The sequence below is a fragment of the Thunnus maccoyii genome, chromosome 21 (genome assembly GCF_910596095.1).
Source record: "Thunnus maccoyii chromosome 21, fThuMac1.1, whole genome shotgun sequence".
Classification (NCBI taxonomy): domain Eukaryota; kingdom Metazoa; phylum Chordata; class Actinopteri; order Scombriformes; family Scombridae; genus Thunnus; species Thunnus maccoyii.
The window spans coordinates 11,922,870-11,946,134 of NC_056553.1; the positions used below are offsets into that span (position 1 = coordinate 11,922,870).

The 23,265-nt window shown below is 39.9% G+C and overlaps 2 protein-coding genes and 1 long non-coding RNA gene across 4 annotated transcripts; 2 read left to right on the plus strand and 1 right to left on the minus strand.

The window, feature by feature from the left end:
• Positions 1-294: 294 nt before the first annotated feature.
• cpb1 (carboxypeptidase B1 (tissue)) lies at positions 295-6,159 on the plus strand. Its single transcript, XM_042398747.1, has 11 exons — positions 295-359; positions 1,096-1,171; positions 1,475-1,599; positions 1,776-1,875; positions 1,966-2,067; positions 2,196-2,300; positions 2,396-2,506; positions 2,619-2,709; positions 3,151-3,353; positions 5,126-5,210; positions 5,495-6,159. The coding sequence occupies exons 1-11, from the start codon at positions 295-297 to the stop codon at positions 5,680-5,682; spliced, it is 1,251 nt and encodes a 416-aa protein (XP_042254681.1). The 3' UTR covers positions 5,683-6,159.
• LOC121887786 lies at positions 3,288-7,931 on the minus strand. Its single transcript, XR_006093057.1, has 4 exons — positions 7,844-7,931; positions 6,166-6,336; positions 5,102-5,208; positions 3,288-3,371 (listed from the first exon to the last, which is right to left on the minus strand). It is a non-coding gene; the product is annotated as an uncharacterized LOC121887786 (long non-coding RNA).
• Positions 7,787-23,133, plus strand: LOC121887782 (glycogenin-1-like). Of its 2 annotated transcripts, XM_042398756.1 has the most exons (8): positions 7,787-7,942; positions 9,943-10,078; positions 10,206-10,380; positions 10,486-10,648; positions 18,768-18,894; positions 21,013-21,229; positions 21,814-21,888; positions 22,172-23,133. In XM_042398756.1, the coding sequence occupies exons 1-8, from the start codon at positions 7,936-7,938 to the stop codon at positions 22,319-22,321; spliced, it is 1,050 nt and encodes a 349-aa protein (XP_042254690.1). In that variant the 5' UTR covers positions 7,787-7,935; the 3' UTR covers positions 22,322-23,133. The 2 variants fall into 2 exon arrangements, with proteins under 2 accessions (XP_042254690.1, XP_042254691.1); XM_042398757.1 differs by lacking the exon at positions 21,814-21,888 and having other exon boundaries at positions 7,790-7,942.
• The last annotated feature ends 132 nt before the right edge of the window (positions 23,134-23,265 follow it).

Sequence of the window (23,265 nt, forward strand, 5' to 3'; positions counted from 1 at the left end):
AATTCATCTGAGATTAAGTAACTGTTCTTTCTATTAGGAATCAAAATCAAGTGACCTTGATTCAAAATGTTCCCAGAACTGATATAACCTCTAGCATCTATTAATCATTGACTATGCATCATGTTTGGCTCACATTCCTCCACGTAGCACCTAAAAATAACAGGTGCACAGTAGAGTATATCTTTTAAGGAGGATGCATGACATGCTGCTGCCTCACAGATTGGGATTGGTGGATTGGCGGCGGGTCAGGGGTTATAAATGCTGTCCAGAGTGGAGATCAGCTACACTGCTAACATGAGGGTCCTCCTGCTTTTCGGATTGGTGGCTGTTGCCCTGGCTGACATCACTCGCTTCGAGGGGTAAATTTCTAATCTTTGTCAAGGAAAATAATATTACATTTCTGTGAATCACGTCAAAAACACTGTCATTATAATAATGTAAAACATGCAGTGCTAGTCAAGACCTTGTATTTGCAGTGACATACTGTGTCTTATCACCTGCTTGCTATGTATAATAGTACTGCATTTAGCCAATGTTAACTAGTAAGCCAAGTGAGTACTGAATAGGCCAGCATTGTGGTTCAATTTAATTAGGCTCCCATCAACTGAAAGTAAATACAGTTTGTGTCCATTGTCGATCCAGGTCCTTTTCAACATTTGTCCTCAGAAGAGATGATAGTCAAACACCTTTACTGAGGCCTTTACCTTTGGAGAGATACGTGAGCAGCACTGTAGATTGTAGCTCATACTGGTAATCTGTCACTGCTGGGAAGCCTCAATAAAATAACATCTGACCACAGTAGTTTTATGCTGGTGCAGTTGAAATTATATGAACTGTTAGAATCAAGTTACTTAAGAGGTGGAATTTAACATGTTAAAACCACCCAATAATTTATATTGTGGAATAAAAACAATACAGCACGGTGTTTTAAAGATTTAAATGATGTGAGTCCACAAATCATATGGCCACTGCTGCCTTTTTTCTATTTTTGTGGCCCAAAAGTAAAGTATTTGTGTACTATTTGCTAAAAAGACTGCCCATTTGTGACTAGGAAAATTGGGGCTATGTATTATTAATACCTTTTTCTTTCACTAGAGACAAAGTCTTCCGTCTGAAGCCTGTGCTTGATGAGCATGTGACCCTTATTAAGAAACTGGCTAAAAGCGTCGAGGTACCTTCACACACCATCACAATGTGCTATTCTCACTCACTACAGGTGTTTAATTTGTGTGCTAATGGTGGAAGAGGCCCAATTGGACCTACTTTTTGGATCAGTCTGATAATTCACTCAGTGTTTGTCCAAGTTTGCAAATCACATCTAATTGCACATTTTTCTGTCTTTAATGCTCAGATCAGACACGGCCTATATACACACACATGTACAATTTGTCAGTAGTGGCTGAAATGTTGTATTTAGACATCATTTCTAAACGTCTCAACAATCTCAAGTGTTTGTCTTTGGCGCCATCTGCAGGTCGACTTCTGGAGGCCCGAGAGTGCTGAGCTGGTGACCATTGACGTCGATGTGGACATCCGTGTGCCTGCCATGTACCTGGATATTGTGTCCACCACTCTGCAGCAAAGTGAAATGGAGCATGAGTAGGTCACAAGATTCAAAATATAAACATATGTCTGATTTAGTTTAGTTTATTTAATTAATGTCTCTTTCAATTTATTAACTGCTGTTGAAGTAATCTGTATGATTCCTGTTGATATTGCTTGTTTGGGTTTTTCTCTGATCAAAGGACAACAAATTAACAGACTCTCATCTTTAGCATCCTCATCGAGGATCTCCAGACTGCTGTTGATGGCCAGTCTGACAGCGGACCTTCTCCCAGGACCCATAGCTACACCAAGTATAACAGCTGGGACAATGTAAGAGGAAAAAAGAGTCATCTGAGTCAAAAATCTCTACCCCAATTGGATCATTAGTTCCTGTTCTTATTGTACTTCCTTTGATTTCAGGTCCAGAGCTGGATTAACTCCATTTCCTCCTCCAACCCTAGTCTGATCAGCAAGGAGGTGATTGGAAACACCTACGAGGGACGCCCCATGACTGTCCTTAAGGTATCCCACAGTACATTATATCTAAACATGAATATTGGTCCCAAGTGTTGAGGAAGGTTGAACATGTTTATAACTCACTGTTTAATATCATTTAACAAACACCGAATCATTCTCTGTAACAACCACAGCTCGGTGTGAAGTCCGGCTCAACCAAGCCCGCTATCTTCATGGATTGTGGTATCCATGCCAGAGAGTGGATCTCTCCTGCTTTCTGCCAGTGGTTTGTCAAGGAGGTAAGGAAGACAAACAGATGAGCCCGTCACTTATTATTAATAAAGAGGCTGTTATAGATTACAGCACAAAAACTCAATTTCCCAATATTTCTCAGGCTCTGTCCACCTATGGCAGCGATTCTCAGATGACCAGCCTTCTCAAGCAGATGGACGTCTATGTTCTGCCTGTTTTCAACATTGATGGCTATGACTTCACCCACAAGAGTGTATGCTACAATTTCAAGTCAAGTTTATGATCTAACTTAAATGAGACTGTGCTTAATCTTATTTGTTAAATGCATGTCTGACATGTTTATTTTTTTCACTTGGGGACCTTAGAACAGGATGTGGAGGAAAACTCGCTCCAGGAGCTCTGACTCCAGCTGCGTTGGAGCTGATCCCAACAGGAACTGGAATGCTGGCTGGTGCAGTAAGTGTAACATATAGACTATAATATCTTAAGGGGACACTTGAGTGATTTAGTATTTCACTTTAGTAAAGTTGGGGGACTTGTAAGAAAGAGATTGAACCAAGAATGGTCAAAAATGTGCAGCTAGGACCAGATATCCTGACTTTTAGTCCATAGTAGGGTCCAAAAATGTTGAATCCTACATTTCCCATAATGCAACTTGGTGCCTGGTAAACACCCACATCTTTCAAACTCCACACCTCCAGTTTGCAACACAGTGTTTCTCTTACAAATTTGTGGACTAAAGCCTAAACTGAGGTAACCCTAATGACATCACCATGACATCTTCAGGGTTATAAGAGCCAAAAAGGCTACAATTGTTCTCACAGGATGTATTCCTCATGACAAGTAAACTGAACTTCATGTGTAAGCATATGTATCACTGTTTTTCCACCATTACAGCCCTTGGAGCCTCCAGCAACCCCTGCAGCGACACCTTCTGTGGGTACTCACCTGAGTCTGAGATTGAGGTCAAGAATGTTGCCGATTTCATCCGCAGGAACAAGTCTGCCATCAAAGCCTACATCACCGTCCACTCCTACTCCCAGTTGGTGCTCTTCCCCTACTCCTACACCTTTGACCTGGCCGCAGACCACAGTGAGCTGGTCAGTCACCATCACCTACTGTCAATTATATGTTACACACACAGCTGAATTAGGGCAATAGATGTATTAACTGGCATGCCTGGCCAGTCTCAATGAGTAGATAATTATCCATCATAGCAGTGCCATATGCATCGCTATGGTGTGGCAACTGTATACAGTACTGTAACGATATCATTAGATTTACTGCATCAGACATAGGTCTGTTAAAGTTTGGACCGATTAAACTCTTAATTTAAGTATCAGTGGTAAAACTAATATCAAAAACATTTTAAAAATAACTGTCTAATTTGCTGTAAAGTCTTTCAAATATATTACATCTTTATGGGAATCATATTCATTAGGTGATTGCTATACTTCACTTAAAAATAGAAGAAGAATGTACTTTTTAATGGCTAGCATTTCAAGCATTATGGCAACAGTAAGATATACATCTCAACAATACAGAAGCTGAATCTACTTTCTCTTAACGTGTTTCCAAAAGCTTAAGCAAGAACTCAACCTAGTCCCATTATGACTCTTATCTAAAAGCCATGCTTAGCTGCTGCAAATCATTTACTCCCTGCTCATATGCCTCATTCTCATGGCTCTTTTACCTCTCACTGGGGTGTCCGAGGGTTGTGCAGTTAACACTCACACCCCTGCTCCAGCTCTCACACTAACCGAGGCAGATCACACGTCTCTGCCTCTCTATTACTCACTTGTAATTTAAGCTCTCCTCTGACACTTTACAGAACAAAAGAACTCCAGGGATCTGTCATAACTCATCTGTCCGTTCAGAAATATAATTTCCTGCTCGTGCATTTCTCTGGGGGTTTTCATTTCCTGTTGGAATTAACTGAACCTTTTTACTGTTTGCTGCAATATCAGTAAAAATGTTTTGTTCTAACTAGTGCAATAGATAGTGGATGCCGCAGGGCTGAAAACATATATTTACCATTCGTATGATCATCTGTATTTTATCGTTGTTTGTTGTAGTATTGTAGCATGCAGTTTTCAGGCTGTCCTTTCACTTTAAAAAGAGGCTATGTATCTTTTGAAATAATTAATAACAGTCTTCCACTTGCAAATCAAAAGTTGAATACATAAGCAGTAAAACACACCATCATTCAATTCAATACACTTAGATGTTTTACTGATACAACCTTATTTGGTCTCGTGTGACCATTAGCTTATGTTGACTGACCTTGGCAATTTTTTTAAGCAAAAGTGCCAAACAGTTGCTGGTTGCAGCTTCTCAAATGTGACAATTCAAAGCTTTCCTTTGTCATACATGATAGAAAACTGAATATCTTTGGATTTTGGACTGTTGATCAGACAAAACAGGACATTTGAAGACATCAACATGAAATTATAGCATTTCCTGGCATTTTCTGACACTTTATAGATAAAACAATGAATGGATAATGTAATGATATCTAAAACGTAAATTATTGTTACCTGCAGACATAATACTGACATTACCAAGTCAGTACCGTGACATAATAACTCCTCTATGCATGTGCTGCGGTTACTCAATACTTTAGCATCTACCATAATCCTCATTGTCATTTGTTGCCACAGTGACTGCTGTTCAATTATATTTGATTGACGGCTCTTTTAATATGTGGATACTTAAAAACAAGATTAACTTAATTTTGTAAATTCAGGAGTAACAGATAATATCCATATACAGGTATATTCAGTTATGTGAATATACCTGTACTCTATGAGGTCACAAATCTATTGATTGGTCCTTTAACACAGCTTACTTTTGTTTCTTCTCTGTATTGTAGCTGAAGCTTGGTAAAGAAGCTGCTGCAGCTCTGCGTAGTCTGTACGGAACCACCTACACCATTGGACCCGGTGCTGCAACCATCTGTAAGTACAGCACATATTTGGGAAATAATGTATAGAAAGGAAGCTTGATATTCTCTTTTACTCCTCTAATATTTTGCATTATGATTTCACAAACCTCTATTGAGAGATATAACCTCTAGAGACTACAAAAGGAGATGACTTATCAGGGGCTGCAGCTATGTCTTGCAAACAAAAGATTTTTTTTTGGCCCCCAAACCAGTATTTGTCTGAAAATACAACCAGACTTTCCCAGGTCATCAGTATTTCCCACTCAGTATATCCCCCCTCTCCTTATCTGCCCTCAGACCCTGCTGCTGGAGGCTCTGACGACTGGGCCTACGACCTGGGAGTGAAATATTCCTACACCTTCGAGTTGCGTGACACTGGTCGTTATGGCTTCCTGCTGCCCGAGTCTCAGATCAAGCCCACATGTGAGGAGACCATGCTGGCCGTCAAGTACATCGCCGCCTACGTGCAGAAGAACCTCTATTAAAGAGCGGAACTGCCAGGACCCCTGCCAACTCAGCTCCTCTGTACCAGCCCCCAGCCCCACCAACCTCTCAGCCATCTCCAGCCCGTATCCATGGATACGGGCACCACCCGCCATGTTTCCTCGCTGTGCCTGACAGAATGTCAAGATGAGTGCAAACAATAAAATCAATGATCCATCCCCACATGCTGAATCAATGTTTTATGTGTATATGATAGTATACCTTTGTCATTTGTATGGAAAACATATACAACAAAACAGTGATGGATAGTGAATAAAATAATGCTTTACAGCTCATTGCCAATAGACCAGAAAACTTGTCTGCTGCATTTAATGCAAATTCTAAGGATTTTTTTGCCAAGAAATGTCCAAAAAAACTGCAATTGAATCATGCAAACCATCCATGGAATTGGCTTCAATGTAGACTACCAGACAATGCTTCCAATCATAGAAAGCACAAAAGAAACAAAGGATTCACTAATTTACTGTATCTGCCCCTTTGAACCCTGGTGATCCCTCTTGCTCAGCTGGCACTGATCCAACAGTGAAGGTTGGGCGGGTGGGAGTTCCAGTCTTTAAGGGTTTTAGTCCAGCAGCACAGTACGTGACAGCCACAGAGTACTCCTTGGCAGTGTCACCCCTCTGTCAAGCAGCTGCCTGAGGGTAGAAAATAAAGCAGCCAAAGATCAGCAGGGAAACTAACTACACTGGCAAACATCTCTAAAGCAGTGAGGTAATTGTCAGTTATTGCTTTTGTAACATTATGATTAATTAAATTTTGTGTTAGAAAATGAATGGTTTCATCTCATCTCATTTTTTAGTTTTGTTATTGATGTTTAGTCATGGCTTTTTAGTTTTCCTATTTACTAAAAGCATTACGGTAGTCAAAGAAGTATTAGAATATTTACCTTTCCTTAATTATATTTAAACATAAAACTTAGTCGATCCCCCTGCCCTCACTATTAACCCCTTCTCCAAAAGTACCACAACACCAGATAAAGGAAAGGTTCACATTTTTTCATGTTTGTCTTAAAACAATATTCAGGTGCCCAAATGAACATTGAAACTGTTCTGATCATTCTTCCTGTTCATACTGGTCATTAAGAGATCCATTCCTAATGACCATCCTTTATTATACACAGTTAATCAACAGTTGATCCCCCTTGTCTCATTATTAGATCCTTCTCCAACAGTACCACAGCTAATTTGAAGCTTCATTAATCTGAATTAGTCAAATCAAGTGGATATCTTTAAACATCTCTTTAGTGCCAAATTCCCTGTTTTTCTTACTATCCTTTGACCACAGCTCAACAGAGAACACTGTCCAGGGACACAAGAAGAGGAAATTTTATTTTAAAAAAGGGTTAGAAATAAATAATTTTGGAAGGTAGCCACTTGGTTGAAGCATCATATTAGCTTTAGATCAACTTTTAAGTACATTTTGAACAGAATGAAGGCTGGATTTTGTCCCCCATCGCTACAGGCACGTTTGAAAGGGATCTTTTAATGGCTATTATTAGCAGGAGGAATGATCACAGTAAACATGTTTCAGTGTACATGTGGGGCCCTGACAATCATTTTTAAGACATACTTGAAAAATTGTGAACCAACTTCCTGTATATGTGAATCTTTTAACTGTTGTGTAATACAGTAAAAGAGGACAAGAGACCTCCACAAATGCGTGTTAAGTCTTTCCATTGTGTTGCTGTACAGTCTTTATTCCACAAGATGGCAACAAAATGCCAAATGCACATCAAGGAACATCTTGTTCTTCTCTGAGAACCTCGTTACAACATCACCATCATCTCTACATTGTCATGAGTAAAATTGACACCAGCCATGGGAGGTTCATGACAGTTGTTTGAAAGGTCACAACTGTTCTTGACATGTGAAATCATATCTGGCTCCAGATCATTTTTAGATTTGTTTCCTCGAGACCAGTTAAAAAAAAAAGCGACTACAGAAAAAGCACTATAAAGTATCTCCAGAAATATAAACTTCACCTCAACATTTACACTAAATACTTATAAATGTACATGAATGTAGCTGAACTCCCTGAACCACTGGGGGTGTGTATGGGGAGGCTCATGTAGGGAGCAGGTGGGTGTGTGAAGACCGTCACATGACGCTGCGTCGGGCTACTGTCATGCTGGTATAAATCCACCTCTGTATATTTAGTCAGTCCTTTCCTCAACGCAAAGCTGCCGTGTCTTCGAGTCCAGGCTACAAAGTAGCTTCGACTTCTATTCTTCAGTCATGGCTGGTATGTAACCTTTTAACATTTCAAACACCGCGATACTGCGCAGTCGCTTCCAGTGAGCCGCTGCATGCATGTTAGAAACGTGTTTTGTAAAGTTTTAATTAACTCCAAGAGAATTTGCTAAACCAGAAAACTCTACCACCTAATGTAATTTTAAATATTAGTGCGTCATAATGTCTGTCGTTGGTAGGGGACTCTAAATGTCGTACTGTTCCTGACTTTGGTTGTATAATGTTTGTTTGGCAGCAGCCTTGAGTGAGCAGAGACTTTTCCAAGGCATATAGTGTGTCAGAAATAAGATTACCATATATGACAGATATAACACAGTGTACTTGTCATTTGACCACCAGCCAGCCTCTGTAGCCGTGTGGTCCACATTTGTCATGTAGATGAAAAACAGACATAAATGCTGCATATGGGGACTAAAACTCAGTTTAAAACATCTTTTTATATTCTTTAATTGTGACAACTTCTAACGGCTGCCTCAGGATTGAATCCTTTTACAAGGACCTCTTATAGTGACTTACCCAGGTCCCTTGACCTTAGTTTGGGAACCACTGCATTATCCTACATATATGTTATGATTATCCATAACTTACATCCACTTGTGGTAAAAATCTTACTGTGAATTCAACCCAGTGGAAGTGATGTGTGTGTGCAGCCTGTACTGTGAATCCACTGATCATCACGGGCTGTGGTTGAACAAATTCCCTTCTTTATTAAACTTCTTTGTCATGTGTTTCATGTTAACTACATGCATAAATACTACAGCCCTGGTGTACCAATTGAAAAGGGGGCGTGAGGGAAAGGAGGTGTGGCACTAGCTGAGGGCAGGCACTGAAACAGAACATCTTTTCCTGCCAACAGTGGCTGGCCCAAAATTAGAGAAACTCAAACCTTGTTAACATTTTATACATACCGCTGTTGTGCTTTCTTTGCTCATTATCGGTAGCAGCGCAACAAGGGGGTATAGTATACAATCCAAATGGGATTCATGTTGGCCCTCATGGTACAGTCACACAACCTCCCCAGCTGCCAAGGCTGATTTCATCATCTCAATTTATATGTCCTCTCACAGGCAAGTCATTGTTCTGAGACATGGCTTGGCAGGTAGCTGACAGATTTTCCTCCCTGCCATTAGAGGTGGTGGCAATAAAATTCACCCTAACGAGACATTTAATCTGGCACGTCTTTTACAGGGTATTTTTCTTGAAACAAGTGTGAAATGTGCCACAGAGGCCACAGTATATCACTTGTGAAAATTCAGCTCGTAATAAAGTATATAAAAAGGCCCTTGTCTTTACGTTTACAGTGTGTTCAGCCTTAAAAAACTTTCACCTTTTGATTGGTAATATGTTTTATATACTGTAGGCTACCTGCAGAAAACCAGCTAAATGTGAAAGACTTGACATAATGTCAAGCGTCTGCAGCACAGTTACAGTGGAGTTAAATGTCAGAAAAAATGATCAACCATCTAAAACAATGGTAAAATTCATGTTTTGGTGTCAAGCAGTCAGATAACAAAGGCTTCTTTTAGACTCAGAAAATGAAAGTTCTTGGTTGGAGCTCACTGTTTGGCACTCGTTGTTCCACTGGTATTGCTCCACTTATTGTACATGTTGTACTTATGTCCTGAAATGAAGCAAGTTCACTGGATTTTGCGCAAGTATTTGTTTCTATGAAGTGAAGTAGAAGACACAGAAGATCAATAAGTGCGTGACAGTCAAAATTAGACAATCTTTAAACAGGACACTTGTCTAATTTAAATTAAATCTACCACATTAATGATTTTTATATATTAAAGTGCAAATGTCTCTTCCTTTACTTGTAATGACTTTCCAGCACCATGGTAAAGAGTTTTAGCTAGTTGGACAGTAAACACGTCTGATTTTGTTCAAAAAAGTCATTTTCAGCACATCATCACAAAGCAACTCTTGTAATACATTTAATAGTGTGAGAGTGTTTACCTCAACCCTGAATGTGTTTCTTCTTCTCCTCTACAGACCAGGCTTTTGTGACGTTGGCTACCAATGACAACTATGCTAAGGGAGCCATGGTTTTGGGCAAGTCCCTGCGCAACCACAACACATCCAAGAAGCTGGTGGCACTCATCGGTCCGCAAGTGTCAGAGCCTTGCCAGTAAGAAACCTTACCTCCAACCAGTGGCACAACATTTCACAATCACGCCCTGTGGCATTACTGTCGCATCTTGTTTTCCACCTTGATGGGTGATGGTGAGTCACTGCATAATGTTATCAATCATTAGGTCTGTGCTGAGGAGGATCTTTGATGAGGTGAGAGTGGTGGACGTGCTTGACAGTGGCGACACGGCACACCTGGCTATGATGAAGAGGCCCGACCTGGGTGTCACCTTCACCAAACTCCACTGCTGGACCCTCACACATTACTCCAAGTGTGTTTTCATGGACGCAGACACACTGGTGAGACTTCACTTGAGGAAGTAAAGACAAGGTCAAGATGCTTATTGTTGTGCTCCAACAATAGGTGTGTGAACATCTTTGTATTTGTGTATGTTTCCACCTTAGGTGCTTTCAAATATAGATGAGCTGTTTGACAGAGATGAATTGTCAGCTGCTCCCGACCCTGGCTGGCCCGACTGCTTCAACTCTGGTGTGTTTGTTTTTCGTCCCTCTGAGGAGACTTATGGCAAACTGCTTCAGTACTGTACAGAACACGGCAGCTTTGACGGTAAGCCAAGAGGGAGATGCTTATCCTTTTCCATATTCACTACTCTTTTTGATGCTGAAACAGTCAGTCAAAAGAAAATTAATCATTTGAGTAATTTATCAAGCAAAATGCTAACCATTCTCTATTTCCAGCTTCTCAAATGTGAGATTCACAGCAAGTTTTGGCTTCAGCAGAAAACACTGTTTACATTTCAATGCTAAATGCATTACAAGAAAGGATTTAAAGGTCTAGAACTGCAAGTATGTCTGGTTAACCACTTGTTAAGTTTTGATGTCAGTAGTCTTTTTCAGTCAGTACTCAAACATTTAGGGTTTGACCTGCCATGAGTTAACATTGAGTTCTTGGTAACATGATGTTAAACCGAGCTTGTTTATCTTTTCCTGTAAGTAAGGCCTTTATCGAGCCTGGTTCCCTGAGACAAGGCCCTCCTGTCACAGACCGTCTAGCTTTGCTGAGTTATTCTCAGGGGCTCGCTGGGGTGGGGTGGAGGTTAAATTTGAGAGGCCCTGTTATGCACAGAGCACCAGTTGACATTCAAAAACTCCCTTCGGTGAGGCGTACTGTAACTGAATTGTGGTTGTCATTTTGGCTCCATATCAGGTTTACTGAACAGCTCTTCTCAAATCATCGTCTGAAAAGATCATTGGTCGAGACTTATGGGGTTCTGTGGTTCTTATATACTGTAGATTTACCACCTTTGCTTTCCAGAAAAAGTTACAGCTGTTGAATAATCCTAACACTTGAGTTATCTATTGCCTTTTTTAAAAGACACTTTCCAAAATTATCTGGTAAACATTTTATCATAACAGAACATTCATTCATGAGTTTTATTAGTATCCTTTTAAACACTTGGACTTGCTAAAGTATACAACTATGAGATTAAAACTGATTTTGAAGTATAGCCAAGAACTTTAGTACAGTGCTTTGTTGAGCAGATTTCATCTATTACCAAATGTATAACTTACAATTATTAATATTTTGATATATCACACCTATATTAATAGGTTACTGCTGGTCCTCATCTCTTACAGTGTCCCACTCCTGTCAACCTTTATTAATAACTGCAGGGTTATAAAAAAGGAAACAAATTATTGTGAAATTTAAGTCTTTTCTGACTTTAGATTATAAACTTCTCAGGTTATATTCTTGAGACCGAAATCAATAAACACCCAACGTAAAGAAACCTTTTTAAAAAAGTAGTCAGTTCAGTTGTTGTGACCAAGATAGGTACTGTGCGGGACATTTTGCAGTTGAAAAATAAACTTGTCAGTGCTCTCTGGTGGGAGTGTGTAATTTATTTACCTCAAAATTAAAATGACCTCAAACATATCTTAAATTGCATTTCTTTACTGCAATTTCTTGTTATTTATCCACCAGCATAAACTACGACACATCTTCATTTTGACAAAATAATCTTAATTTAAGGTCTAATTATGGCCTAAGACCAAATCTGACCTGTTATCAACTGAGCCAACTCCATGAAGCTGTTTATAGGTCCTCAAAAAGCTGCTAAGTTGAACTTAATTTAAATTATTTTATCAAAAAATTATTCCCAAAGTAAAGAATAAACATTCATACTCATGATAGGTGTTATGCTAAAATCAGCCATGAAAATATATCATTCAAATGCAAATTAATATCCTAGTTTACTCTGGGTTCTGTGACCTCAAAGAATGACAGTAAACAAAGGAAACAGTTGTGGAATAAACAAAACAGAAAGTATGTTACAGTAGGGCTCTGGTTTGTCCTTGTTAGTAGCAGTGAACCTTTTTTAACATTAAATGACAAGCTGTTCTCCCCTCTGCTACTGTGAAAGAAACTCCACCACAGAGAGTTCAATGGAAAAACCAATTAGTTTGCTTAATACTGGCCAATGCTTTCAAGTGCCGACTCATTGTTGGCAGAAATTTTGCCTGTCTGCCATCACAATCACAACCATAGACAAAAGACGGTATTGTCTTTATTTTTCCTGGAAATGATGAAAATTAAATGAATGAAAATTCAAGTAATTGATAATTTGATTTATATTTTTACCCCTAATATTTGAATGTAATGGCAGAGTCTGTATGCCTGATGGCGTGCTAATGGGTAAAGCTGTCTTATTTATAGCCATGGAGGGTCTTTTCATGTGCACTGGGGCATGAGTTGAAGTTGCTTTGACCTTTAGCATTTCTGTTCCGCTCTAGTATGGGGAATACATCATGTACACATGCAGCCCTCTGCCTCTCTGCACATCAATGATTATATTAAAAAACTGTTTAGGAAAAGGCAACAAGTGTTGGTTGAACCCAGAAGGCTCTATCTCTGCATCTGTGGTTCCAGTACTGTCTGCTGCCAAGACAAACTGGCAGAGTTAGATGCACATTCTTGCTGAGCTCTGCTCATCCCCTCAAAATGAAGATACCCGGCCCCATATTAAGTTTTGAAATCCCCAGTGGAGGTTGTGGGTTCGGACAAACAGCAGCTATGTGTGTTATTTTAAACTGCAGTAGTCTGCGGTTTCACAGACTGTACAGTTCTGTGCTTTATAAGAGCTACACATTAAAGTCAAAAGACCAATAATGTCTCATCTTGTGCCAGTGTCAGTCCAGTGACTTACTAAATGGCGAGTAGGTGAAGCAATTCAACATGAATAGTCAATGAGCTTGTGTCAGAATTTAGCGTCCTGGTGGTTTGAAATCAGCTGGTCAGTCGCAAATTTTACAATGTTACAGAGGAGATGACAAGGCTCGATTCAGATCTAGTTAAAAGTGTAACTGGTGACCTAGTTCACGTCAAATGTATCCCTGCTCCCCAAACTGTCTACTAAGTTCTGTTTATGTAAGCCACCGCCATGACAAGGGCTGCCCCAGTTCTAAATTAGCCAAAGTGTGCGAGGATGAGTGGCTGTTTAGCCCTCCAGTCGGGCCCCTAGATCCTGAACTCATGTACAAGCTTAAAAAAGAGTGCGAACCCAGAGGGCAATGCTATTTCAAGTCACCAGCGCAGAGAAAAGATTTTAAATACTTGTGTCTAGTTGTATTATTTAAAGTTGAGTACTCATGAATAGGACTTGGTATCATTGGAAAATTTATATTTTTTTAATAATAAATCTGATCAAGCATTCAGTGCTGCCACAAGCAGGGGCCGTAAACAGTTTTTGGTACTTGAAACTATGGACACATTTCAGTCAGTAACAAAAAGACGGTATTTGATACCAAGCCTTTGTCATGACCATAATACACAATGCATTATAGTTTAAGAAATAACAAGCCACAAATGCAAATATGCATAATATACTGTATACTTGTGCTGTATGATGTACCCGTATTGCTATTTAACAAAGACATTTTAATGTGTTTAAAGACTGATCACCGACATGTTTGGTAGAAGAAATCCATGTAAATGTGCAGTACTTTTAAACAAATTCCTATTTATTGTTAAATAATCTTTAATCCATAGTGTAACCAAATTTAAAGTAAAACAATTTCAAAAATTCAAGGAATCATAGAAACTTATCAAAAATCAAAAGGAGTTTCTACAGTACACATCTAGGGTGTGCCCACACAGGTGTTTTCACTTTATGCCGATTAGCTGTCTTCTCATGACTGTGTGGGTGTGTGCAGACTGGCATCTGCCTGAGGAATATTTTGGTTAATATACAAGAATGTTTGATATGAATTCAGGTCAGGTCAAAATAAAACATTTCACCAGACATTTTGAGTTTGAGTGATGAGGGTTAAAGCTGCACTAATCAATATTTCTATGTTAACAATGGATCAAATGACTATGTGTAATGTGAAAGACGAACCCAGCTCTACAGACTGTTTTAGCATCTGTCAGCAAATTGTTTTGGTTTTTCCACCTGCAACTTTACTGTTCTGATTCACCCTCACTACTGTCATCAGTGTGGTTTCAAGATGCAGCAGGCAGCTGTTTTCAGCTAAAAAAAAAGCTTTGCTAAACCTTCTTTATGCTACCTGCCTAGCACCAAACAACAGACAGACAAGATTGATGACTACCTGTTGGTGGAGATCAAAAGCTTGTCATATCAACATTATAGGGTGATGATAGGACACTCTTGTTCGTTCTAGAAGACGCGGACCTATTCAGTTGCCTCTCCGTTAGCTCTGCTAAATTTGTGCTCTTTACATTTATTTTTACAATATAAGATGTACTTTTTGCGAACAATATTGGACAATAATAACATATGACTACAAGTCACTCATCAGGATAGGGAAATTGTCAACTCATCACTTTGTAAACCCTCCTCCTGCCGACTCTGCTACCTGGCCAGTCGAGGTTTTCAAATGTAAACATCGAGGAAAGGGTGGAGGGGATAAACACCGGCTATGATCCCGACCACATAGAAAAGCAAGACCATCTCTGTGTCCACCTCTGCACCCATCTCAACATCGGAAAAACACTGAGGAAAACGTAGAGGAATTAAACACTGGCTGTAATCCCGGCCTCATAGATCTTCTAATAATAAATTGGACGACCTCCGTGTCCGCATCAGTTTCCAAGGGGATATGAGGAAATGTAATGTGTAATGCTAAATCCTGCAAAACCAGAGAGTGCCATTCACCCAGGTGACTCTTTTTCTGTATACAGTTCTGAGAGAACAGAGGACTCTGGCAAGAAAAAAGGAGGAGGCGTGTGCTTATGGGGAATAAGTATTGGTGTAACAGCGGGAATATTAAAATCCTATCCTGCTCCTGCTCACCTGAACAGCCAAAGCAATGGTTAATGGATGGGTGGGCGCACCTTTCACACCTATCACCCTTTCAGAGTGACGTTAGGAGGGCCTTCCACACCAAGTGAATACCGAGAAAGCAGCATTACCAGGTATCAGTGGGCGGGTCCTCAAACTATGTGCTGACCAACTAGCACTGGTGTTCACAGTGATATTCAACCTGTCCCTGGCTCAGTCTGTGATACCACATGCTGCAAGAAGTTCACCATCATTCCTGTGCTGAAGAAAACAAGAACAGCCTACCTGAATGACTGGCAGGCCTCACAGAGTTGAGGCCACCCAGTAGCACAGAGGTGAAGCCACCCACCCAGTGGTACTGATGAAGTGCTTTGTACAGCTGGTCAAGGATTACATCTGTTCCTCACTACCCAGCACACTGGACCCACTACGGTTTGCCCACTGTCCCAACCGATCAACGGAAGATGCCATAGCACACATCATCCACACCACCTTATCTCACCTGGACAAGAAAGGGAACTATGTGAGATTGCTGTTCAGTGACTACAGTTCAGCTTCAAACACCATAGTTCCCTCCAGGGTTATCACAAAGGTCAAGGACCTAGGATTAAACACCTCACTGTGCATGTGGATCCTTGACTTCCTGATGGGCAGACCCGAGGTGGTGAGGTTCGGTGGAAACACCTCTTCTACCCTCATCCTTAATACTGGAGCACCCCAGGGATGTGTTTTGAGCCCACTGCTGTACTCCCTGTACATACACAACTGTGGAGCCACTTTCGACTCCAACACCATCATCAAGTTTTCTGACGACACAGCCGTGGTGGGCCTGATCACAGATAAAAATGAAAAGGCCTATCTGAAGTAAGTAGAGGATCTGACTCACTGTTGTCAGGACAAAAACCTACTCCTGAATGTCAGCAAGACTAAAGGGCTGATAGTGGACTTTGGGAAGAAGCAGGGAAGGAACTATGCCCCCCTTAATCAACAGGTCCTTGGTGGAGAGGATGGACAACTTCAAGTACCTTGGTGTCCACATCACCGAGGGCTTGACCTGAGCGCTTTATACTGACTCAGTGGTGAGAAAGGCAAGGCAGAGACTGTTTCACCTCAGACGCTTGAGGAAATTCTGGGTATCCCCTCAAAGACTGAGCAATTTCTTCTTCTGCACCATCAAGAGTGTCCTGACATCACTGCCTCATATGGAAATAGCACTAAACAGAACTGCAAGGCCCTGCAAAGAGTGGTTCATGCTGAACATAAAATGGGTGGTGCTCTACCCTGCCTAAAGGATATTTACACCAGTCGTGTAAGAATGAGGCTAACCTGAATAACTGCCTTTTCTCCCTGCTGTGGTTGGCAATACACCAAGCCAGCACTGATGGGCTCAGGAAGAGCTTCTACCCTCAGGCCACTTGGATCCTAAATGAGGTCACTGCCGCAGACTGCGCCCCCTCAATCATACACACATATTTTATTCCGAGTTTATTAAACTCTTTTTCATCCACAAATTGAAGGAACAGGATTACATTTCACTGTGTACCTTTATGATCACATGTGACCAATAAACTTGATTGATTGATTTGTGTTTACAGCTCGTACCATTGCCCCCAAGTGGCCAAAAGACATGAAATACTACTGCTTTCATTGACTTAGGGTAAATTAATGACATGAAGGATGGCAGCAGTTGCAGTTAACATTCACTGAAAACTCCTGGCAGTTGACAACACAACACTCAAATTATAAATGCCTCCTGGACAGGGAATGAGTGAAAATATTGCTGTCGTTTGCTGTGTTGCCACTATCTCAATTAGCATCACAAGCACTGTGGTAAGATTAATAACAGCAAGTTCACTCAAAATTTTAATTCACTCACAATCTTTTAGACTTTGTTTTTAATACTCCTGCATGTTTCAAGAAATTGAATTATGGTTGCTCGCTTTCCCACACTACTTCTACACCCACCTACATTTAATTGAATGGGTGGTGTAACTTGTGCAACAATTTTCACTTGCAGAGGAGTTCAGTTATTTCAACATTGCATTGGCGTAGAAGTTAAAAGACAACATCATGTATAGTCATGCATTTGATATGCACCTCTGACACCCAGAACAGAATTTAATCATTTAGCTCCATTGATTGGCAACACTATGAGGGATGTAAGTGCACAATAGAGCACTCACACTTGCATAGCTGTCTATTAATGGGCTACAAATACTGCAGCCTTCTGGTGTTGCTGAGCAGATTTTGGATTTGAGCATTAGAGGTCAGTGAGTAATCAGCAGGCAATCCATCATTGTCAAATATCAGTCAAATAAACCCTCAGCATTGTGGCATATTAGTCCAGCCTTCCTATATATATATATACATACACACGCATATATATATATGTACATATATAACACAGGGCCTTGCCACAACACACTGCTCTTTGATATTTTGCTGTCAGTGGAGAGTTGGGTGTCAGCAGTAATGCATGTGTGACAGACATGGTATGTACATGATGTCCCTTTAACTTTCTGTGCAGCTACTGTGATCACAATAAATCTATTCTGTGCACATGCATCGCTTCATATGGTATGATTTTAGAAAACCAGTTGAGGCAAACCACCAATGCCCTCTAGCATGTCAGATGATTTTATTTCAATAATCATAACAACTTAAAAAAAGAGAGAAATCTAGGTCTGTATACAGAATCTGTGGGAACATTTCTAATGACTTGTCTTCTCAGGGGATTGCTGACTAATGTAGACCAGCGTAAGCAGAAAGACATTTTAAACGGGCATACAGGTGTGCAGGTCATTTGACTGCACTCTGCTCAGCTTTTCCTCTTTCTGTGAAGATATCCAGTTATGCACTAAACCTGTCCAAGTATTCCGCAAGCTGCATTGCGTGAGTTGGCCGAGAGTGTCCACACTACTAATGCATGTGCAATTGAGGAAATGGCCTTCTTCCTCTCAATGGTGACCATCCATTAACACTAAATCTTTAACTTTTCAAAAGTTTTTCGAAGATGCCCTCTAAAAGGGGATTGGATATATTTATAAAGTGCCAGTCTTGCAATGCTGCTTATTGGGTTTTTAGAGACGTATAAGCGTCATCTTAGGCACCATATCTGATTTAACTAGTGGAAACTTAAGAAACAAATGAAAACAGATAGTGTAATTTGCAATATGGATCTACTCTGAAGTTCAACTCTAGCATAACTAAAGAGAAAACCTGAGCTGAATAAGTTGTTTGTAAAACCTTGTAGAAGTACTGAGAAATCGCTGTAAGTGGTTTCACAGAATTTAACCACATCTGATGGATATTTCTGAAACTGCAGATTTGTAGAGAATTATTCCTGATAAGTACAGTACATTTCCCACAGAATACTAGGTAATAATGAATGTTGATTGTTTTTTTTTTTTCTCTTCTGTGTTGCAGGAGGAGACCAAGGTGTATTGAATGGCTTTTTCAGCGACTGGGCAACAGCTGACATATCAAAACACCTTCCTTTCATCTACAACCTCAGCAGCATAGCCATCTATACTTACCTTCCAGCATTCAAGCAGTAAGTGTTAGTCTTCTATTGAGGTCATGTTTCTAAAAAAACCAAAAAACATTCACACAGTAGTTAGAGGTGTGATTTTTTAACATATTTTGATGTGCTTCTACTGTTTAAGCTACTATATCCTTCAAAAGACAGTTGTATTGTACTACAGCAGAGAGTTTCTCAATGTGACTGAAATCCCCAGCAAGTCAAGATGTAAGCAGATACCCGATCACATGAACGTGTAGTCACACGGCGATATGACATCAGGTTACGAGTGAGATGAGCAGGAAGATTCCAGGGGCTCTGCCGTAGCGTCCCCCAGCAGGCCTGAGCTCTGGGTTGGATTTCCCCCCTGATCTCCCAACAGCTGATACCAAATCCCAAAATAGGGCAGTTTATTTAAAGACCTTTTATGTTCGCCACCAGGGCTGGTCATTGTGTACTCTGTCTTAAGCCCCCCCTGTCCCCCTCCCACTCTTACTGCATCAAAACCTCTCTCCTCATAGAAACAAACCTCATCAACAAGCTCTTAGGTTTGGCATTTCCTGGCAACCAAATCAGGATGACATGGATGATAAACATGAATTTACTCGTTGACGGCTGTCAGCAAAAGTACTTAGCGGCCTGACTTACACAAGAAAACAAACCCCTTAGGACAAGATTTTATTTGTGTTCGCATGTGATTTGCCAATACTAAAAAGAGATTTAAATTGATGTGGGGTTGGCAGCATTTCTAATATAAACACCTTTTTATGTAGTGCAGAACAATACAAAAACACAAAGTCCAGCCTCACAGCAACATGTCTATATAGATTTATTTCATCCACTGAGCCAGACTGATTTTTAAAATAACACATCATAATATTCTTGAGGACAGCAGAGCTCTTCTAAAACTCTGATTTGTATGTCTTGTTTAAACATGTACTCCTGCTTGCCAGCAACATGTAGACACCAACTTTCTGCTGCCTCCGCCCTTGTGATTGCACATTTTGTTTAATACAGCTGGTCGCACAATACAGGTTTTTCAAACATTTTTTTTTTCAGTTTCAAAAGTTCAAGTTTAAAATGATGATAACATGAAGGGTGTTGGTGCTAACAGACCGGAAATATGGATGTTGTTTCAAAGAAGCTACAAATGCTCAAACATGGATGCTTCACACACATCTCCCACCCAGCAGCACAGATCTATACAATCACAGTTTCAAGGTGGGGACCCAAGATTAGTGTCACCAATTCAGAATCCGACCAAATCCGACCGAATCTCCCCTTCTGTTCCTTAGATATGGTGTTGAATAATGGCCAGAAAAGTGTTTTTGCAGAACACTATGATGTCACAGTGAAGTTGACCCTTGACCTTTTGGATATAAAATGTCATCACTTCATAATTTTATCCTATTAGACATTTGTGTGAATCTTTGTCATAATTAACGCATGAATTCTTGAGTTATGGCCAAAAATGTGTTTTGTGAGGTCACAGTGACCTTGACATTTGACCTTTTAGGCATCAAAATCTAATCAGTTCATCCTCGAGTCCAAGTGGATGTCTGTGCCAAATTTGAAGAAATTCCCTCCGGGCATTCCTGAGATATTGCGTTCACGAGAATGGAACGGACAGACACCCTGAAAACATAATGCCTCCTGCCACAGCTGTCATCGCCGCAGAGGCATAAAAATATTATTGTGCTAACTTAAATTACTAGCATCGTCTACTGTCATGGCTACAACTTTGTGTTCTATCTGAATCAGCTTTATTGGCAAAGTCTTCACTACAAATATTATGAGTCTGGACAGACATGGGTGTAAACCACAACCTGACTGGTTGATGGAGGAAAACAACCGCAAGGCAATATTTCTAGTTTTTCCTCCAATACTAATTTTAAATTGAGCAGTGTTTCCAATACGGTGTTGATTAATGACAAGCTTGGAACCACAGTATTGTTAAATGGACCACTTAAACTGTCCAATTGCCTTGATAAATAACTTTCACATTATGTTTCCTACAGCAAATTATGTAACATGTAGCTACAATTTTTAAAGGAGACAAATAACTTTAAAAAACTGTAATTATTATAATTTACTAACCATAACTCTGATGAAACAAATTCTCACCGACATGTACTATTTTCCTCATTTCAGATATGGTGGCAATGCTAAGGTGGTCCATTTCCTAGGGAAGACCAAGCCATGGAGTTACACATATGACCCCCAAGCCAAACAGATTGTAGGGGATGTGCATGAGGCCACCACACATCCCACCTTCCTTCTGGATTGGTGGAATCTGTACTCAAGTGCCGTGGTGCCCATGCTGCAGGATCAATATGGAGAGAAGCCTTTCCACTCCGGATTTGTTGAGGTGAATCAACATCATGTTTGTTTGGTTCGACCAGCAGTCCTACATTTACACTACATTCAGCTTGGTCAATATACTGAAGAAGTTTATTCTGATTGAGTGCAGGCAGAGCAAGAGGGTACAAACAGTTAAATCATGTCATTTTTTTCTGGATTTGCCTTTTTATAATGTCACTTTATTGTGTTACATTCATGTGGCTAGTTAGCAAGAAAATCAACAGATGTATTATTTTTGAGCTGTAATTTGACATGTTCTCAAACTCAATCATACAATCTAAAGGAAAATCACAGCCTATCGGAATAACTGCTTTAGGATTTCCATGATCACAATTATTTGAGATTTTTACAAGATTTTTACTTCGTTGACCATGGTTCCCTGGTTGTCCAGCCCTATTTAAAAAGAAAACAATTCACAGAGTTGATTTTGATGTTTGCATTGTGAATGCAGGTAAGTGTGTTTGGAAATATGTTGTATTTATGTAGGACCATATATTTTCCTGTTTCATAAATGTTTGTTTTTTCCCCCATTTTTTAAAATTATACTTTACATCTTTTTATTTTAATTTTCTCTGATTCTGGATGATATAGCACATTTCCCACTGTCCTTCTAATCATCTGATAAAGTTCGAGCACACTGATACGGTCACTTATGAGAATGTACAGGTATGGAGAAAAAGGGTTTGATTTTTATGCCATAACAGTCAACAGCTGTTTGTTGACACTTTGTTTAATGCTAATGCTAATGCTACTCTCTAAAATTACAGCAGAGCTTTCGCATGTGTTTGTCCGCGGCCATTAATTTGGAAAGGCTACGTATGGCAAGTTCAATGCTTCCAAAAGCAATTGAGTACATTCTACGATGTTTGTATCTCTTGTCATTCATTAATTTTATGTTTTCCTGCTCTTTTTTTTTTTCTTTGTGCATTATTTTTATAATTTTTCACAGGGGGCGAGCACCACTTCACACACACAAGCAGTCCATCCCCAGCCGACCTCAGAAGAACGGAAGCAGAAATGGGAGCAAGGTCAGGCAGACTACATGGGAATGGACTCATTTGACAATATCAAAAGAAAGCTTGATTCTTTTCTCAAATAAATAAGGAATGAAGCCGGGTATCAGAAGAGCACTTGCAGTTCAACAAACGGTCACCACAGGTCTTTCAAGAAAATACTGTAAAACAGGTTGCATTTTTCCTTTCTATAAATTTTTCTCAACCAGAAATGAGTTGAATCTCTCCCTCCACCAGCACTACCGCCTCCACACTCCAAAGACAGCGATGGTATAATGTGAAATGAAAAGTTAAATATTATAAATTATCTATGCAAGTCTGTCATTACTACACTGCGAGGAAGGCTAAGCAAGATTTATGATAACATAAATTCATTTGCATTAAACACTTTATTTTTGTTCATGTTAATGCTCTTTTTGTAAAACGGAGATGGCAACAAGAGTTGAACTGGGTCTTTATATCTGTGTGACTAAGATTTGCACAGTTCTTACATGTACATTCTTCATTTTTCCTTTTTTCCTTTAATTTTTTTTTTTTTACTATGCAGTCATCTAGCAGTCTTCTGAGCTTTAATGTTTTCTTTTCTCAGAAGTTAATTTCTCTTGCTTTTGAATTGAAACAGCCTCTGTTTAACATAGACGTAAAACATGTTTACAGCACCTCTGGAGGCCACCTAGTATGGTCATGGAGCCATACATATACTGTACACTAGATCCTCTGTGCCTTTAGTGTCTCTACTGCTCTCTCTACTGCCATCATCCTATCTATTCTTGGACTAGCACTTCTTGTCCTTTTCTATAGATGATTAGGTTTTTACCTTGCTGGCGTTTTACTCGACCAGGATGTTGGCTGTACCACAAAAACTTTCATCTGGAAACATTAAAAACACTGAATTGGCTCAGGTGTCTTTTTTTCTTTTTTTGATTCAACATCTGTGATACCAGTGGATAATGTGTTCATTCATATGTGTGTGTGTGTGTGTGTAAAATTAGGTAGCTATGATGCTCATACTACTTGTCAGATTCAAGGA

Excerpts from the sequence above, each read along its gene's own strand:
- cpb1 (XM_042398747.1), top strand. The coding sequence starts at position 295 with ATGAGGGTCCTCCTGCTTTTCGGATTGGTGGCTGTTGCCCTGGCTGAC. Across the intron at positions 360-1,095 it reads GACATCACTCGCTTCGAGGG|AGACAAAGTCTTCCGTCTGA; the intron begins GTAAATTTCTAA and ends TTCTTTCACTAG. Across the intron at positions 1,172-1,474 it reads AACTGGCTAAAAGCGTCGAG|GTCGACTTCTGGAGGCCCGA; the intron begins GTACCTTCACAC and ends CGCCATCTGCAG.
- LOC121887782 (XM_042398756.1), top strand. Across the intron at positions 18,895-21,012 it reads TACCTTCCAGCATTCAAGCA|ATATGGTGGCAATGCTAAGG; the intron begins GTAAGTGTTAGT and ends TCCTCATTTCAG. Across the intron at positions 21,889-22,171 it reads TCACTTATGAGAATGTACAG|GGGGCGAGCACCACTTCACA; the intron begins GTATGGAGAAAA and ends AATTTTTCACAG.